General features: G+C 45.1%; 1 protein-coding gene across 1 annotated transcript; it reads right to left on the bottom strand.

Moving 5' to 3' along the window:
• Nucleotides 1-2,727: 2,727 nt before the first annotated feature.
• kcnv1 (potassium voltage-gated channel modifier subfamily V member 1) lies at nt 2,728-19,674 on the bottom strand (the record flags this gene model as incomplete). The annotated part of the gene is made up of 3 exons (XM_080857708.1): nt 2,728-2,775; nt 13,707-14,276; nt 18,732-19,674. 2 exons carry the CDS (start codon nt 19,672-19,674, stop codon nt 13,762-13,764), a joined length of 1,458 nt encoding a protein of 485 aa, XP_080713834.1. The 3' UTR covers nt 2,728-2,775; nt 13,707-13,761.
• Between the last annotated feature and the right edge of the window lie 899 nt (nt 19,675-20,573).

The raw sequence follows: 20,573 nt of genomic DNA, 5'->3' as shown, positions 1-20,573 counted from the left end.
TGGGAAAAATTCTGGTTCAAAGCCCTGCCTGAGCATATGATCTGCATAAACATATGAAGCCGCGTAGCCCACATTTCTTTCCTCTGCATCCAGAATATTATCTCTGATTGTTTGACCTGGATCATGAATCTCAAAAAAAAAATAACTTCAAAACTCACTCCATGTTGTTGTTTTTTCTTGAGCATACTCCAGCAGCTAATCTATGGGTGCATGCAAGGGAAGGCATCTATTCCATGGAGTTTCCAAAAAGGGAGCATTTCCTTTAGGACTAGCACGGTCTAATGAGCGAATGTTTGAAGTGTCAGATGAAAGGAATTCGTACTGAGCCTAAGCAGCAGGGGAGAGTTGGTTTTAAGACATGATGCCACAGATACAGAGAGAAGGTAATGTGAAAAATATCAGCTATGGTCACCGTGTTCACATGGATTGCCCTTTGCTCATTTTGGCCAAGGGTGTTTTTGACAAAGGGCCTCTATAAGGCTCTTAACACATTTGCATTCATACTCATGACACACATGGCATTGCACTTGTCAAAGACCTGACCTATGATGAAGCCTTGCACTGCCATGACTGTGCCATGTGTTATTGTTCTGCCCAATGCTTCTGGTGTCGACACACTGCTTCAATCTCTCAAGGTTGCATGTTATCTATTCAATCTTTTTCCATAATGGTTCCCCCTCCACAGTTGTCCTCAAGACCAAGTGAATATAACTCTATTGTTATGGCTGACCTTGAATCAGATTGTCAAAGACTGCAAAAGTGTACCCCTTTTTAAACTTGAATTCATTTTTTATTCAGTGGCCACTGTTTTATCTGTGTTTTAGTCGTCCCACATAGCGTATTGATCCATACAATATGCTGCTATCATTGTTATCATGTTAAATATCAAGGTTTTGTAAATGCCAGCTATACTGCCAAACAACGTTTGTTTGCATGTCCCAACTGTGCTGTAATTAGTGTGTGTAAGAATTTTGCATGCCTTTTCATTAGTTAGATGCTCGTTTTCAACCAAAACTCCTTACTGCTACTTTAAGTGTGTGGACCTTTCAAACACACAGCTGAACATTTCCTCAGGCTTCAAATCCACTATTAGTGTGTGTTCAAATGTAGGCTGAAGAGAAACAGGCAGCACTTTCAGTTCCTCTGAAGTGAAATCTCTGTTGGGTTCTCACCACCATCATGTTATGACCTCCACTGCCCATTGCTGTAAGGGTGATAATGACTGCCCATGGCTGTAAGGGTGCTATGTAGGTTCCACTCAGTGGCGGCGCCAGAGATTTTTTTCTGGTGGTGCTATGGGGGTGCTCGGCGTTTTACTGAGGGTGCTATGAATTTAGGGTGATAGCATATGAGTCTCATTTTTCTCTACTACAACACCTCCCCACCATATCGTCACATATGTTTAGACGTTTGATCTCTAACGCGTCTTTGGGGTACATAAAAAGCGTCATTCAAATCGATCGTATTATTATTATCATTAGGCTACTTCTGACGGACGCGCACAAAGCTGCGTTCATCTCCGACGGTCAAAATGGATGCAGCATGTTATAGATAACGTAATCCCAAATACTTCACTTACTTCAGTGTGTGGATTAAAGTTTGCGCCAGATGACTACCAGGTCACCACTACCATACGACAAATTAAACTAAACATACCAAGTTCAATACACTTCTAACTAAAGACGGCAGATTAGAATATCAGATAGAATTAACTTAAAAAGGCAAAGAGTCAGAAATGCTTTCAAAAAGTGTAGGCTATATTATTTTAGGTCACAATCAATAAAAACATGAATGAGACCAAACAGTAGAAACCACAATAATAAGAGATCAAAAGGTGTATCAAAAAGTGCGCACAAAACTATGCTTAAAACATCCCTTAATTGTTTCCTAATCATTTCTGCCATTACATTGATGATCTCATTCTGCACGTCATGGTGCACATACTTTGCATTTGACGGGTTGTTATCTAACTTTTTCTGAACGGTTTTATCAAATGTTCCAATTACAGATAGCAACTCGCGGACATTACCCCTGTTTGCTGAATCCTCATGCTTAAGTCACCCAGGGTGCTAGCAGCATGGCTAGCAGCGCCCTCAGTAGAGGTGAAGGGTTGACTTGGACCAGGATGTTCCTCTTCTTCTACATCAGAATCAGAATCCAACACCTCTTGCATTTTTCTTCCTCTTGAACATCTTATTCAACTCGAGGAAATTTGCGGATCAAATACCGATCTATTTTCGTGATTTTGTGAACGCTTGACTTAGAATTGACCGATCGCGAGGATTACTGTTACTGCCTACTACTCATTGAACAATCACGTTCACGCAACGTGTCTGTGTCGTGCTACGTGAACAATGTGTGTTTATTTCAATCTGTTATTTTCTTTTGTGATTAAAATATTATTATTACACAATACATTTTATTAAGAACTCAGAATGAAATTAAATAACAATAATAGGCCTAAATAAACCATTATTTTCTTGGGGGTGCTATGGGGGTGCTATGGCCAATCTAGGGGGTGCTCTAGCACCCCCTAGCCCCCCCCTGGCGCCGCCACTGGTTCCACTGCCCATGGCTGTAAGGGTGATAATGACTGCCCATGGCTGTAAGGGTGATAATGTAGGTTCCACTGCCCATGGCTGTAAGGGTGATAATGACTCCCCATGGCTGTAAGGGTGACAATGTAGGTTCCACTGCCCATGGCTGTAAGGGTGAGAATGTGGGTTCCACTGCTCATGGCTGTAAGGGTGATCATGTGGGTTCCACTGCCCATGGCTGTAAGGGTAAGAATGTCTGTTCAGGTATCGTACCAGGTATTTGTCATTAAGTGACACACAAAACCATAAGGGAAATGGTTCCTCTATATCAGCAGAAATCATGGAGAGACTATAGGATGGTGTCATACCAAAGTCAACAACAGAAAAACCAGACAGGTGTGCTGTTCAACCACAAAGTACACGTCCTTAAGTTTGCCCTCCAGCTGTCCTCGTTTCCTACATCCTACTCCTCTTTCCATATGTTCTGATCTGTTCCACTTTCTGTCTTTGATGTGGACTCAAGTACCTGTCCCATTCCACACTGACTCATTTGTGGGAAATGTCCACAATTCAGAGGTCATCTTTGCTCTCATTTTTCATTTTCACACCCACACTTTCATGGGAAATGCGACTAACGCCCTACATCTTCCCATGAAATACAATATCTACTCTTGATTATCTTGCAAAAAGGATATGTCAACCATATGCTGTCTTTTTGTTGGAAATCATAAATTCACACAGTACATATATAAAAAACGTCTCAGTTACTTACGTATCCTTGGTTCCTTAAAGTGCATATGACACCGTAATACAACATTTTTCAAATAAATAAAACAAAGGAGGTATTACACAATCGATATATATATGTTTACTTAAAATATATAAATATACTTGTTAAAATCAACATTTGAATTCCGCGCCACTGAGCTACCGACTTCCCAAGTGACTCACTTCCGCCCCGTGTTATAAAATGGCAATGATGGCAACGGCGGGACTCTTTTGAACTTGGTCACTGTCAACAAGGTCAAAGTTGTCCTAACCATTTGGTGTTTTGCAGTCTCTGCATATCTCTCGGAATTTCGCCTACCGCGTTTCCGTGCGCCCCATCCACATGCACATTGTCAGGGGCGGAGTGGGACACAAAAATCCACCAGGACAATTTTTTCTGCACCGGCCCACCTCCGGCTCACAACGAGCCCATCTGGCCCAAGTTATGTTCACTGTACAAAGGCACGATACGCAGGTGCCATTTCCCATGAGGCTTTGCTTCGACCATTCTACATGAGTTTTTGAACAAAAAAAAACGATTTAAATCGCTGGCCAATTTATATTTGTGGTCATGAAAGTTATATAACGTCTGAATAAAAAGAATTAGATCAAGATAGGAGGTTAAACAAAAATCAGTAGGCTGGATTAATGAAAGTGATTTCGACACACACCATTAGTGAGAAGTAGATCGACAACTAGTGTTATATATATTGGTTGGACTCTCAACAGATTCATCTGTCGGAGAACGTGGCTTTCACGTGAACAAAATATGATTGTCATTTATTTTAACTCACGGGCCGCTCATGAACTTTCCACGGCTGCATGCAGTCTTCAGGCTGCTTCTCGTGAGCTCATTGGCCTGCCGGGACGACCGGGAAATCTCGATGGCCACTCCGTCTCTGCACATTGTCATTGTTTTCAGACCTCGCCTCTTCTGCTGGCTCGTCATCCAGATAGGGCTCGAATCGGTACGGCTCAATGCCCACAATCTCGTGTACTAACTGATCCGGATCATAGTCTTCCTCAATTTCTGAATCTTCGCTCGAGTCTGTGACAGAAACTTGCTCGAAATCGCGGAACTTCTTCACCCTCCTTCACTAGTTCTAGAATTAAGTCTACCGACGCTGACGTCACGGGACCACCTGACAGATTTCAGGTAAGCCGGCAACTGTTTTACGATAAGAGTAGCGAAAACCACACTTTGAAACTCCGTAAAAACTTCATTTTTCAATCTTCGGGTTTAAACATGACTTCAAAGTACTATGTTTTCTGTATAGTTTTGATACTTATATGCCTTTTACCTTTTTTTTAAGGTGTCATACGCACGGAACAAAGGGAACACAAAACAACGGGACTTGACCTAGTGTCATGGACCGAATCAAAGAACTTATTCATTCACGCCGATAGGCAGGGTGACTATCTCCATCTTCCTTGGATCAAAATCTGAGCATTGAAACACCCACCCAAAAGAAGAAAACACTGTATCACGCAACTATTGTTATATCTTTGTTCCGTGCTTAAGGAACCGAGTTTACGTAAGTAACGGGACAGTTTCTATTAGCGCACCGGACACAATGTATTCAAGCGCTCCTCCTCTGCTGACGCAAAAAGGGGAGGCGAGAACACTGCCAGCATTACCTGATTGCGGAACGGGGTTGTTACCACCTTAGGTGTGTATGCAGCATTCGGTCTCATCACTACCTTGTCCCCAGCTATCGAGAACTGAAGGTACGATGGACTGACAGACCGGGCTTGCATGTCACTAATGCGTTTTGCTGACACCAGTGCCAATAACAGCTCCGTTTTTAATGAAACATATTTTATGTCCGCTGTCTCTAGGGGCTCGAATGGAGGCCCTGTCAGCGCACGTAATACAATCAGTAAATCCCATGACAGTATCAGGTGCCTGTCCGGCACTCTGAGAAGTCTCACCCCTGTCATGAAGCGTGACGCTAAGGGGTGACAGCCCGGGGATTTATTATTAATTCCTGCGTGGCAGGCGGAGATGGATGCCAGGTAGACCTTGAGAGTGGAAGCAGCCTTCCACTCATCAAGTAACTGCTGGAGAAATTCCAGAATGACGCCCAGTGCGCAGTTGATAGGATCCTGTTGACGCTCAACATACCACTTCTCGAACCTGCGCCACTTTAACGTATATAGAGACCGGGTCGAAGCTGCCCGCGCACTCTGTATCGTTTCCACCACGAGTCAGACAAACCTTGTGCCTTTCAGGTGCCAAACTCTGAGCCGCCACAGTTCTGGCTGGGGATGCCAGATCGACCTGTCAGATGGACCTGTGCGTTAGGAGATCCTCAGAGGTAGTTCCCATGATGGCTGCACAGACATTCTGATTAGATCCGCCAACCATGGGTGACTGGGCCAGTGGGGGGCCACTAACAACAATTCCCTGCCCTCGACCGCTATCCAGCCTAACAGCAGTGGGAGAAGCGGGATCGGGGGAAATGCATACAGACGCATGTTCGGCCCCCAGCAAGAACCACAGGGGGCAACAGGTGTTCTCTCTGTTGGCAAACAGGTCCACCTCAGGAAGTATGTGGAAGTATTGTCTGTTCTTACCAGTATATGATGATCATCTAATCTGGATAGAAAATGCTGCAGGGCTAAAAACACTGTTTGTAGCTCTAACACATTGATGTGTGACGCGGCCTGCTCTGCAGACCATCCGCCGTTCACTGATCTCCCTTCACAGACCGCCCCCCACCCTGTCGTGGAGGCGTCTGTGGTCACTACGACGCGGTGCCTCACCACGCCCATTGAGCCCGCTATGGCGAAGAACCGGGGTGATTTCCAGATCGCCAGCGCCTTCATGCATCTGGCGTTCACTGTCAGCTTGCGGTACCTGTCTCTGGTGGAGCTGAGCTTCATAGAGAGGTACCATATCTGAAACGGCTGCATGCGTAATAGCCCTTGGGGTAACGCTACTGCGGCTGACGCTGTCATCCCTAGTAGTAGCCTTTGACAGCAGAGAGACGTAACTGTCTGTCCCGGCCTGAACTGGCGTGCGCATGATTGAATGGCCCTTATTCTCGCTGGGGACAGAGAAACCTTCATTGAGGTGGAATCCAGTACCATGCCTAGAAACGGAGCGCGCTGTTGGGGAACCAACGCGCTCTTTTCCCTGTTTATGACGAAGCCGAGTCAATGCAGGTGTGCTACCACTAGATGGCAGTCCTGCACCACCGCTGACTTTGATCGTGCGCTTATTAAACGTCGTCCAGATAAGTGAGGATACGTATTCCTCGCTGTCTCAAGGGAGTGACTGCTGCGTCCACGCATTTCGTGAATACCCTCGGGGCTAAAGACAGGCCGAACGGGAGGGCACGAAATTGGTATGCTATTCCTTTGAACACAAACCTCAGAAATCTCTGGTGTCTGCGGCAAATCGGTTTATGGAAATATGCATCCCTGAGATCTATCGAAACAAACCAATCGTTTGGCTGTATGCACTGAATGAGCTTGCGTGGAGTCAGCATTCTGAACTTCAACCTTTTTAATGCTTTGTTCAATGTGCGTAGATCTAGTATAGGCCGATAACTCCCATCCTTCTTTGGGATGAGAAAGTACCGGCTGTATACCCCAGTGTTCGCCTCCTCGGGAGGGACCACTGCTATAGCTCCTTTCTTGAGCAGTGAACTTATGTCCTCCAATAGGAAACTCGTCTGCTCCAGAGGCACGACTGATTGGATCACACCGCTGAACCTCGGAGGGGGGCGGGCGAATTGTAGTGCGTAGCCCTCTGTTATCGTTTTCAGCACCCATGGTGGTGCTGCGCATGCGCGCCAACCGTCCACACAGCTGGCTAGGCTGGGCTTCAGGTTGAATTTGTCGGGTTCTAACCCGCTAATTGTCAATTTTTCTAAACCTAGATCTGTCCCCGTTACGAATAAGGAGGGGGGTGAGATCAAGGGCTGCCCCCACATGGTTTGAATAAAAAACTATTTTGCAAACGCTGGGCATGCGCTGCGGGGGGAGTTACACAAGCATGTCTTATGACTGGCTCCGAAGGGGCAGGGTGAATGACATGAACGTTTGAATGTTGTGCTCGTTGGAATACTTTTACCGTGCTTGCCATGATCTGTTCATGAGAGCGACGCCAAGTTTTCCTCGGTGGCCAGGGATCCACCGCCTCTCTCCTCTCCGTGGTCAAGGACCCTCTCTCAGGAAGCGGGATTCTTGTTGTGGCCCCTGCCACGGTGAGCAGTGTGCTGCCGTCCCTGGTGGGTAGCGCCCTGTGCAGAGCACGCTGGCTGTGGCTGCGCTTGCAGCTGTGCCGCGGGGCGGAACTGGTGTCTGTTCCAGCCTCGAGCTCCGGCTTGCACCTTTGCCGGAGGAGCAGGGGACTTAAACCCGCTTCTCTTCTGCCCAGCACTCAGGGTTCGCTGTCCCGATGACAACTGGGTGTCGGAGCTGCCTGAGCGAGGCATCCAAGCCTGGAAAGCCACCTTGCTCTTCTGCTGTTCCACGAACTTAGCAGACATCGTAGCCACAGCCTCTCCAAACGTGCCCTGGACGCAGACTGGTGCGTCGAGAAGGGGCGCCTTCTCTCTGTCTGTCATCTTAGACAGGGTAAGCCACAGCGACCGGTTCGTTGCCACGCTCGCTCCCATGACTCTCCCCAGAGCCTGGGAGGTGCACCGCGCAAGACGCAGCTTGAGATCCGTAGCTCCCCGGAGCTCCACTACAATCTCGTTGCTACCCCCCAGTGATGCCGCGAGCTCTGACAGTAGCTTAGCCTGATAGCACTATTACAGCGTGGCAGTGTTCGTAGAACACGCCGCCTGCCCAGCCGCTAAGTAGGCTTTCTCCGCCAGCGCCGCCTGATGCCTGGCCCCCCGCGTGGGCAATTGGGGTCCCTGACCGAGGCGCATCGTGGGGGAGGGAGGTGCCAGGTAGCCCGCAACCGGAGAGGTAGCCGAACTCCTCCGCCTTGTCTACATTCATGTAGCAACCGAAGCCTGGGACAGGGCCTGAATAGGGCGTGCCCCACGTAGCTTTGACCTCCTCGCGCACCTCCTCAAAGACGGGGAGGATGCACTGAGCTACCACCGGAGGGCCACCATAAAACATCCCGTTCAGTAGGGATGTCCGCCCCTTGGGCGGAGGAGGGAAAGGGAGATCTAAAGAGTGAGCCGCTCTCATTGCCACCTCGTGGAGCTGTGGACCCAGCATCTTGGATGTGACCGGGGGCGAGCTAGCCCGTGGTAGCGCCACATCCATCTCCCCATCCTCCTCCTCCTCCTCCTCCTCCTCGCCTGAGGCATCAGAGTAGTCGACCAGACTCTCCGTCTCCAGCCCGAAATCGTAGCGCCCACCGGGGATAACAGAACCGGAGGGTAGCTCCACAGCCTCAGGGTCTGGGGTGACCAAGAGGGCAGGTGAGGCGAAAGAGGACAGGCAGCCCCGCCCGGTTGCAGCCCCAGGGCGGTCACCGGACACTGAACTGCCTGGGGCCGAGGAGGCGACCAGCCCGGCCAAGGACCGCTCGCCGGCTGGCACTGCAGTCGCTGTGTCAGCGCGCTCCCATAGCGCGAAACGTCTCCTAACCCTAACCCTAACCCGCTCACACGTCGCACCCGGAGTCGTCGCCGCCCAAAGCAGCCTCCGCGTGCTCCCTACTGTTAGATTCTGGTGTATTTCTCATGTACAGATCTCTAGTGTAGGTACCTCCATCACTTTCAGGCCCTCCTGAGGGACCATGTAGGCCCAGATCCCAGTAAGGTTAACAGGTCACCATAACGTATACTAAAGGCATATGATGCCCGTTGGAGACAGCTCCACTATGTCTGCTTAGGCCCCTCTGTGTATGTGCTGTGTAGCATTCCTCAAAGGCGCCCATTCTATCAGGCCCAAGGGCAAGGGCATCGATGAGCTCATGAGACTGTTTACGTGTTCATATGTGTGTGTGTGTAATCCTCTGGTAGAGATGTTATACATTCTATTTGGCTTACGTAATTATACTGGTTAAATTGGGCTGCGTGCTAGACTCAGGTCGATCAGAGCAAGAATCACGAGAGACGGACACCATCTCCTCTCCAGGACGGATCCACGCAGGCCGCGTGTGCCCTGAAAGAACTCTGCTCCACCTCGACTAAATACTTAGGCTCTGAAAAGTACTTAGCGATATTTCTTGTATGCCACAATAAATATCTTTGGCTCTGATCCGAACTGCTTCAAGCTCCTTGATTGAGACTTCATTCTACAACCACCAAGACCACCTTTTGTGATTAGGGATAGTTAGTCTGAATATAGAAAAGAATCTTACACTACCGAGGCATAGAACACAGCGGCGGTAGCGGTCGCCCTTCTCCTTGGCATGCCCACACACCGGGTATGCCTGTTGCGACATTTCTGCAAGAAAAAAGAAATGTTAAGAACACTATCACCAACACGAGGTTAGCAAACCAAGCTAGCAGACTAGTCAAAGACTAGCCAGTCTAACACGTTGCAGACAGTGAACTTGACTTTCTTCAAGCAAGTCGTACTTGTAGCACTCTTGAGGTAGTGAAAGGTTAAATAACCCGAAACTCACCAGCTCGTATCGAGTATTAAATCTTTTTTGGAAAGAAGCAGAAACAATGTTATACGACCAGTATTAAGCGTTGAGTAATTTCTCGGAAGTCCAAATCTTAAGCAAAGATTTTGAAAAAGAAAATGGAGATGTGCGTGGCGGTATTTATGGGCTCCGGTGGGGGCGGGGCCAGAGCGCGACGCACGTCTCCCTGCCTATCGGCGTGAATGAATAAGTTCTTCGATTCGGCCCATGACACTAGGTCAAGTCCCGTTGTGATATCGCAGTTTCTGCGATAAGGAACCTACACTACAGCATAACTGATTCACTTGGATAGGGGATGAAGGATGGTATTATACTATATATCAGAATGCTTTAGAATAAACTGAGATTGTTGTTCATTCTCATAAATGTAAGCCCTGCCACAGGGACAGATTCACCCTGTTATCTGTTTTCAAAAGTTCACTGAATGTTATTCCAATAACCCTTGGTCCATGTGCTGTGATGATAACAGCCTAGCATTCATCTGAGCATTCCTCCAGCAGCCTGCCCATGTTTTAAGTAAGGCAGGGCTGTTCTTCCTAACATCACTCTTGCAACAGTAAACACAGCTGCTCGCCTCAGGATGTGCAACTCTGATTGAACGCACAGTTTATCCACTGGGATGAAGAATGTTTGCCTAGCAAATTCGGCTTCGGCCATGAATCAGGGACTCAAGCCTTGTCAAAGTTATGTGGTAATCATTCAGTAAAAACTGATACATGCACACTATAAATGAAGAAAACCAGTGAGTTAACATCGTGAAATAGACAAACTGAAATATATAATTTGATGCATAAATAATAATATTTATTCGAGTAATATGTAATAATAATAATAAGAAGAAGAAGAAGAAGAATAACAACAACAACATGGTAGCAGCTGCAGATGTAATGGTGAGCATGGTGGTAATGCTACCGTATGTTTTGACTGAAAAATAACTCAATGGAAAACCCTAGAGGCCAAGAGGATGACATCCTGTCATACATTTGGTTGTTTTCCCTGGCGCCCATAAGAGCTCGGGGAAAAGCAAGCTGGCTGAGAAATGGACGAGATCATTATCATGGCGCATCAGGCATACTCTATCATTCCTACTCCTCAACCACTAGCAAGACAAGAATTATCTTGACTCTTATTGCTTTGTGGTTTGGTTTACTAATTTAAGAAGACAAATTATTTAGTTCATTGGGTTAAGGCGGAGTAAAAGAAAACGTTTTAATCTATAGAATTCTCTGTGGGAATACTAGTCTATAATACACAATAATGTGTTCATAGGTAATAATGAATGGTGTTATTCAGATGCCATTGTACTACATGCCTCTTTGAGGACTTAAATAGCCATTCAGAGGTGAAGGAGAAAGAATATGGAACAGGACTTGCTTCTCCTGAAATTAGTTCTAAACTGGTGTTGGTTATTTTAAGGTCAGCATTCTGCATGTTGATTGAGGACACACAATGAATATAAAACCGTGAGACTGTCTGCCAATAATGTTCTTTAATGGTTCTGAAGAGGCAGATTAGATGTGCAAACCATTCAAATGATCCCCATTTAAATTATATAAATGATTAAATTATATATATACATATATATATTTTAACACAATATGTCAATTTCTCTGCTGCCATAACCAGTTTTCATCAAAATAATCTCTAAAATTGAAGCCTTTTTTTATGCCATGCTTGCCACTGTGGACATGCCTCCGGTATACTCCCCAAACATCAAGCAGAGGGAGTCTTGCCGTAAGGATCCTTCAGGCTATAAGTCAGGAAACAGATAAGAAAGACTGCCAAGTAGCCATTTAAGGAGATCTAAGCTAACATGATTTATCAAGAAGAGGTGGAAATGAAGATGTCCGCTTTGGGAATGTGATCTTAGAGGTTTGAAAGTAGGTTACTCTGATGCAGCAGGTCTCAGTGCTGAGGGCTCTGCATATTCCCAGTTGTAATGTGCCGTTAAAAAAAAAAGAACTGGATAGTAGAAATGATGTTTCTCCTTTCAGACGTCAACCTATCTCACTGTAGGAAAACTGAAAGACATTTCAGTGAAGATTCTTCTAATCTGGAGCCGGAATATCTCACAACAAAATCATAAGAAAGTGACATGTTTAGGGTAGTTGCATGCATTTACATGGCATCTGCTTTAAAAACACAAATATGGAAGAGGGTTATCATTTCCTCAACTGAATATTTATGGATGGTCTGTTAGAGCTAATCTGTTGACACCACTGCTGTGCAGACAAGCCAAAGAACCACTTACTGGATGATTCGAAAGGATTATAATTTCACTAAACCACCCCTTCAGCTATACCAAGAACATTTTCTAAGCTATTTCTGACAGATTCAGCACAGTCTTTGAGCGAGGGGTTGATGAAGACAGCTCTGTTTTTTTTCTCCCTGTGTCTGCTGTTTAGCCTTAAATGTGTATGCTGTCTCGGTTCTCTGCAGTAACCTAGAAGGCTTGTCAAAAAACTCTCAGGCTCCAACTTCACACACAGTGAAGGAACAGATGTGTAGGAAAGGTACTGCATACTTTTAGGTCGCACAGAATGTTTATTTTACTCTCTTGAAATTCCTTGAATTTCAAAATGGAACATTGTTTTCCAAAAAGAGAAGAGAACAAAGAGAAGTGTTTTGTTACATACACACTACCTTTAATATGCCACAATAATCCCTCTTTCTCTCGTACACATTTTACAACACAGCAGGCCATTTGAGAGTCCCAGGTGGAAATAAAAAGGGAAAATGTATCCTGGAAGAACCTGAATTGCTTTTACCTCTAGTGCTCCCCACCAGGGAAGTTACGTGTTAGATATCCTCCACTCTTGGCAAAGGATAATGATGCTCTCCAGCACTGGAGTGCCAATCATCTTTACCGCACACACTGCACCTCACTTTATGTAACTTTCCACTGTGGGCTGCATATGCTGAGACAAACTGGCATGGCATGTTGCTGATTCCTTGACAAGGTGTTAGCTAAATTAGGTCTAGCGGTCTCTCCAGCAACTCCTCAGCTCAGTGACAGGATGCCTGACACACAGGTTACCTTGACCTCTCAGGCGCTAGGTATGCCATTCAAAAGAACATACTCTCCCAGGGGATGCAGAATGGGGACAAAGAGGCTGGTTTATTATGCAACTGGCCTCCGCGAGACATATTTTTACATATTTAACCACACTGGACCACAAAGAACTAGAGCCTACCCGTCTCTGAGAAGAGGGTACAGTGAATGAAGACAAAGCAGCTATCACAAGGACAAGTTATCACATGTAGAATAAAACAAGATACAACATCATTTTTGACCAAGTCAGTCTACTAAAGCTTCATTAATTGATTGCATGAATTGAGGAGCCTCATTTTAAGCATGGCTTTCTAGAAGATAAATTGGGGCAAATATGATAAAAAGCTCATATTCTCTTGTGGGCTATGCTGGAAATCTTGTTTAGAGTGTTTATGTGTGTAAATGTGCCTGATCCTGAACCTATGAGCCTACAGTAAGTGCCCATCCCACCCAGCTTTCTTCCATCGCATTCCCCCCAACATATTCTCTAACTGTATGTTTGGGTTTGTTTCTTCTTGCTTCTCACTGAATTGTGTATATGACGGACTACTGTACTGGTTGTGGAAGCAAATGAGAATATATGTACTTGTTTACTTTTGAATGTCTTTCTCTTTACTCCAATCTGTCCGCAATCTCTAACCCCACTTGCTTCATGTTGTGTTCATGTATACCATGCACTGTACATGTGTATGTCCTTTGTAGGAGCCAGCTGCCAAGTGTCCCAATATACAAAAATATGGGATGAAGGGTGTGTGTGTGTGTGTGTGATACTTACTGTGGGTGTATGTGTGTGTGTGTATACTGCATGTCCGTGTGCGTTTTCCTCCCCGCTACCAAAAGGGGTCATCGGCTGCGCTGCTGCGCATGCTCGCCCGCTCCCTCCCCTGGAGCCGGAGCATCTCCAGCACGCTGTGGGCGTAGGCGTCGCGCAGGTTCACCCCGAGCGCAGCACCCTCGGAGGTGGAGCCGCGGGCCAGCCGCCGCAGGGCCTCACTGTGCCGCAGCGCTGCCTCCTTCACCTTAAGCGTGAAGTAGCACGCTGAGAAGCGCTCGTTGATGATGGCGATGGGCAGCGCCAGGATCAGGATGCCCGACAGGATGCAGAGGAAGGCCACCACCTTGCCCACAGTGGTGTCGGGCCGGATGTCTCCGTAGCCCACGGTGGTCATGGAGGTGGTGGCCCACCACCAGGCGCTGGGCACGTTGGTGAAGGTGGTGTCGGGCAGGTCGTGCTCAATGGCGTACTCCACCGCTGCGAAGATGGAAATGCCCACGGACAGGAATAGCATCAGCAGACCCACCTCCTGGTAGCACTGGGTGATCGTCATGCCTAGCGATTTCAGACCTGCGGAAGAAAGCACATGCCTGTCTTTATCAATGCACACCTCACAAACACATGTACAAAGAGCAGACAGACAGTTTGTATTCATTTTCGTACAGGTTACAGATTACAGGAAACATTCTGTATGCTTACACAATACAATGTGGACATTCAAAGATGTTTCTGACCAGAGTACCAGAGTGCACAAACACATTCTAGGATTAATTATTCTAAATAATACAGAAGTATTAAAGATCTTAACTGAACCTGGTATCCATTATTTACTATCACACTCAAGGTCAAACAAAGAAAGTTTATACAGTGTTCCACTGTATAAACTGAAAACAGACAACTAGGGCTGTATGACAGAACAACCTAGTTTCAAATGTTTTCCTTTCATATACTCTAGATGAAATATGTCTCATTACAGTGTGAGTGTGAAAGCTCTCTGCCTAGCCAGCATCTCTGATCCCCTGCAATGCATAATACATTTTCTCTGGAGGGGTGAGGAATAACACCCCACAGAGCTGTGGCAGATTTAAACTTGCTGGTGTGACGGAGGCCCTTCATAGGCTGGAAATCTTCCTCTCAATGTTACGCAGCTCACCTCAGTGGAAGCAGCTGTGAGTGAGAGATGCTATCTGGAGGAGATGGATGTGGACGTACAGGCTAACCCACTGTTCCCTTATTGCAGCTCGTTTCAGCAGCTGTCTGCCTCTGGGTCTTTGGGTCTAATTCACAACCGGCAAAACTCAGCTCATTCACGTTCACCATCATTAGCAAGAATAACGCTAATTTTCCAGCCTGCATAAATACTGTTGATAGTGCACCTTCACTCCACTGGAATAAACTGGAATACATTTTTTTTAAAATGAGAGCGCTGACAAGAAGTGCTATTCAGTCTATTACAGTTGAGTAAAAGACTGTTTCAGAGTGGACTGATTCAAACCATTTGTATCACTAACTCTCGCTGCATCATGACTTTGGGAGTTTTATAACAGGTTTCTGAGTGCCAGAGATATACTTAGAACTTTTTGAACATTGAAATGCACTGTTGAAGACATTTTTTAAGATTTGCTTCTCCGCATGTCTCCACATGTCTTCCATCCCGGCTTTTAACAGAAGCTGTGAGAAAAGATCTTAATATACCAAAACTTCACTCTAACAGCTCCTGGGGTGTTAAACGCGTGACTGCTGTTTGACAAAAACCTATTTGTTCATGATCTGTGAAAGTGAAAATGAAAATGTGCATGTTGGCTCTCAGCAGGAGGGGAACTCACTGCTTGAAAGCGGATTTGATTTTGTCAATATGTTACTCTTAAGAGACTTGCTTCAATGTCAAGGCTGGGCTAATGGGATCACCGGTGAAACATTATGATCAGATATTCAGTATGTTAAATGAACATTAAAGAATTTATGAGAGCATACAGCCAATACAGAGAAAGACAGCATTAAGATAACTTGTAGCTTTACAATTACTCGAAATATGCATATCTAGTCACTTACGTAGACATCCCTGAGAAAGGGTTTTTACTGTATTACTCTATAACAAGCACACTGGCTTATTATTTTTCTAAGTACTCATGCTGCTGAACTCTCTGCTTTATTGTAGTATCTCATATGTGCTTTGTTTTATGTTACACAAGGGTGACATGCCTCTGTATATTCCCCTTGTTGATTGGTCTCATCATTTAATACAATTATAGCTTTGACAGAAGAGGGCCTTAATGAAATATGAAGGTTGGTGCAGATAATTGAGAACAACATTACATTTTGATGGATATGGCTATATGCTGTCTACACGGAAAAGGATTTGTCTATCATGTTTCTTTTGATGAAGAAAGTAAATCTGACACCCATCTTACAGATGCAATTTGGTGTCTTGTACTAATATTAAACTCAAGTAGATGTCAGCTAACCAATTTATATAAATGAAACAGTCACTCTCCCATGTATTATACAATCTTACATCTCTCTGGAAAAACATTTATTCAAATAATCTTTGCCAAGATACACCATGGCCTTTTAAAGGATCAAACCAAAGGAGCTTTTCATCGAGGCAAGCTTCTTTCAATATCTATACATTATGACAGAGATATCACAAGCATGCTCTTTTTGTTAGCTTGTTTATTTCCTCTGAGTTGATGTGATGTGCACAGTCCCAGACTGTTCTGCCCCTGTTGCCTCTCTGACATAATTTCTTTCCATTATTCATGGCTGAGGATGCATCTCAAAGTGAAATCCTTGCTCTCCAAAAAAAGAAAAAAAGATCAAAGCAAGTCATACAAAGCACTGGGACATTTATTTATTTTTTTTGCGACTGTGGGTCTGGCTCGTTGGAATTTTCTGGGAAAATTGAGAAAATATGAATGAATAAATGTATGCTCTCTCTCTCTCTCTCAGACAAAATGCAGTGTTTGTTATGATCTCTCCTAAGTCATCAGCGAGTTTTAAAACAGTGCGCACAAGGCCATGGATTTGAAAACATGCCCTATTTTCTCTCCTAACCGACCCCAAACAAGACATGTTCACTATTATTTTACTTATGTTTAGACATATTATACCTCACAATCACCCCCATGACATGTACCACTGTCAGACAGCATGTCAAACTTATGAAACAGTTTTTTTTACTCCATATTGCCTCCTACTTTTATAAATGTAAAACATGCTACTTATGACCTTCTTATAAACAATGCATTTTCACTCACTGGATTATTTCATACCACTTAAATATAGTTAGTTGGTAGTGCAGGGAAGTCCCACTTTTCAATTCTGTGACACGTCCTGCTCATCGTGGCAAATCAAAATCTTAATTATCCCTTACAGAGTGATCTTATAGAGTGGTCTGCACTTACAGAGTGAACTAATAGAGTGAGAGTAGTCTGCCCTTACAGAGTGATCTTAGAGTGAGAGTGGTCTGCCCTTACAGAGTGATCTTATAGAGTGGTCTGCACTTACAGAGTGAACTAATAGAGTGAGAGTAGTCTGCCCTTACAGAGTGATCTTAGAGTGAGAGTGGTCTGCCCTTACAGAGTGATCTTATAGAGTGGTCTGCACTTACAGAGTGAACAAATAGAGTGAGAGTAGTCTGCCCTTACAGAGTGATCTTAGAGTGAGAGTGGTCTGCCCTTACGGAGTGATCTTATAGAGTGATCTGCCCTTACAGAGTGATCTTAGAGTGAGAGTGGTCTGCCCTTACAGAGTGATCTTATAGAGTGATCTGCCCTTACAAAGTGATCTAATACAGTGAGAGTAGTCTGCCCTTACAGAGTGATTTTATAGAATGAGAGTGATCTTAGAGTGAGAGTGGTCTGCCCTTACAGAGTGATCTTATAGAGTGATCTGCCCTTACAGAGTGATCTAATAGAGTGAGAGTAGTCTGCCCTTACAGAGTGATCTTATAGAATTAGAGTTATCTTAGAGTGCGAGTGGTCTGCCCTTACAGAGTGATCTTATAGAGTGATCTGCCCTTACAGAGTGATCTAATAGAGTGAGAGTAGTCTGCCCTAACAGAGTGATCTTATAGAATGAGAGTGATCTTAGAGTGAGAGTGGTCTGCCCTTACAGAGTGATCTTAGAGTGAGAGTGGTCTGCCCTTACAGAGTGATCTTATAGAATGAGAGTGATCTTAGAGTGAGAGTGGTCTGCCGTTACAGAGTGATCTTATAGAGTGATCTGCCCTTACAGAGTGATCTTAGAGTGAGAGTGGTCTGCCCTTACAGAGTGATCTTATAGAATGAGAGTGATCTTAGAGTGAGAGTGGTCTGCCCTTACAGAGTGATCTTAAGAGTGAGAGTGGTCTGCCGTTACAGAGTGATCTTATAGAGTGAGAGTGGTCTGCCCTTAGAGTGATCTTATAGAGTGAGAGTGGTCTGCCCTTACAGAGTGATCTTATAGGGTGGTCTGCCCTTACACTGGGTGTTGTTGGTGTGGGAGGTTCTTCAAACATTTGACCATAGTTCCAGCAATGGGTATCTGCAAGTAGAGGCTATTGTGCCTGTTGTCATGATACTGTGCATTTGTTTGTTGTGAAAGCAGGTCATACGTTATACTTCTGATTAGAAATTTGTGCTTGACGGATAAAGATGCAGCGTTTTTACTGTCTTCTTTGTTTTACTATGTAGTCAGTTTCAATTAGGTCAAATACAGAAGATTGAATTAGTTTGATTACTGAGGCTACACCGCACACACTCACTCTGCCAAAACTGCCTTCAGATCAGCCGGAGGCTATATTTGGCTGTGATGGACCATGAGTTAGAGTTGTGTCCACTCATTTTTGCACAGACCGGGCCAAATTTTAAATTCTGGCTTTGCCACTGTCTTGCAGGAGCAAAGCCCCAATTTCAAATCTACCACTTTATGTCTACATGTCTTCCTCAAAATCAGTAGAAATGTACTAGCAGTCAAAGTGCATATGAGTTTGGTGGTTGGTTGGGAGAAATCTTTTTTATCAACACACAAACATAGACACGTCACCTGTGGAATGGCGGCCCAGCTTGAGCAACCTGAGTGACCTCATCAGCCTGAGCACCTGCACCACCCGGCCCACGTTCTCCAGCTCCGTGGAGCCTCCGTGCAGGTTCTCCACCGCCAGCGTGACGTAGAATGGCAGGATGGCCAGCAGGTCAATGATGTTCACCACACTCCTGCTGAACTTACATTTGTCCCTCACACACACAAACCGGAGCAGGAGCTCGCCTGTGAACCAAACGATGCACACATACTCCAGTGCATCCAGGAACGGTTGCCCCAGCAAGGTGAGGTCCAGAGATATCAAAGCCATGCTCAAGATGGAGACCACCACAAAGAACATGGACAAGGTCCCAAATGTCTTTGCAGCTGGGGACGAGTCAGGCTTCTCCAAGAGGTCCCATAATCTCTGTCTCAAGTCCTGGCACATCACCCCAGTGAAGTCCTCCTCTTCACTGTCAATGACATCCACGTTGCTCGCGATTTCCATTGATTCCTTCATCTCCTTACGCCGGTAATACTTCTCCCTGCAACAAGAATCGATGCGCAGTTCATCAATCCCCCAGTACTCAATCTCCTGCAGGAAAGAGACCACACACAGCTCCTCTCTAACATGCAGGTGACCTGTCTTGTAAAAGTTCATGATGTACTGGAACGTCTGCGAGTTGCGGTCAAAGAAGAACTCATTCTCCAGGAGGTCTGCGTCATCACAAAGGTCCAAGGCACAGTCACGGGTGGAGAGGGCCAGTTTTCCCAGCCTAGTCTCAGGGTAGGACGCCAAAAGCTCATGGGACAGGATGTAGCGGCTTCCACCAACATTGATAATGAAGAAGTCTAAAGTGTCATCAGTTGGTGGAGGGGCTTCACTGTAGAAAACACTGGAATCCAGGGACTGGAGAGAGGCACTGTCCCCATAGAACTGTGCTGGACTAGAGGTACCACTGGTCATACTGAGAGGGACAGTGTGGAGGACCTGTATGGGTATTCAAATTAATGAGGTAGTGTATACTTAAGTATGTATTTTGAGCTGTAAACTAAATGATATAACTGTATTGTAATGGAACACAGTGCTGGTCTTTTCTACAAAAAAATATTTTTATAAACATTTTATGGGTTGAAAATGGCTCCACATGCTATCTACTGTTTTAAATCATCCTGAACCTTTTAAGGCCCATGTGAGTCCACCATTTGGTACTCGTCATTTAATGGGTTCCCCACCTCCCCCAGCCCCTGCCTGTGTGTGTGAGTCTCATTTGATTTACTGATCCAGACTCATCATTCACAGGAGTTTACACCCATTTTGTTTCTGTAAACAGGGAAATTAATACACTTGAGGAAGTTACAATTTCACAGCACATTGGTCACAGATTTCGGTTTAAGTGCTTTTTAGATGCATGTATATAAACTGGAACATTTTTTAATGCACTTCAGTATTTTTCCAGTTCTTGGACTATTCCCTCAACGAACTTGCTGTTTGCAAAGAGAGCCTGTGATATCAGATGAGAGCAGCGCGAAAAGCCTATGGCTGTGTCCTACTTCCTCAAAGCTCGTCATCAAGACTTAAATATTTTAGCTGGCTTGCCTAATTAATTGTACTAATGGTACTATTCTTGTAATCATTAATTCACTTTGGTACACTCCACTCTTTTATGTTGTCATGGTGGCACAGAGCATATAATGGCTGATAAGAAATATATACTGTATATAGCCTACTGTATGTACTTATATATTTTATATATATGTGCCACTAGAGTCAATGACATATCCTATAAGGACTAGACTAAGGACTACAATAATTAAAGTTTATATACAACAATGTAAGAGTTGTGTAATTTTTACCTTCCATAA

The sequence above is a fragment of the Sprattus sprattus genome (genome assembly GCF_963457725.1).
Source record: "Sprattus sprattus genome assembly, chromosome: 19".
NCBI classification, from domain to species: domain Eukaryota; kingdom Metazoa; phylum Chordata; class Actinopteri; order Clupeiformes; family Clupeidae; genus Sprattus; species Sprattus sprattus.
Note: the sequence above shows the minus strand (reverse complement) of the source record. Positions and strands in the feature narration are given on the sequence as shown.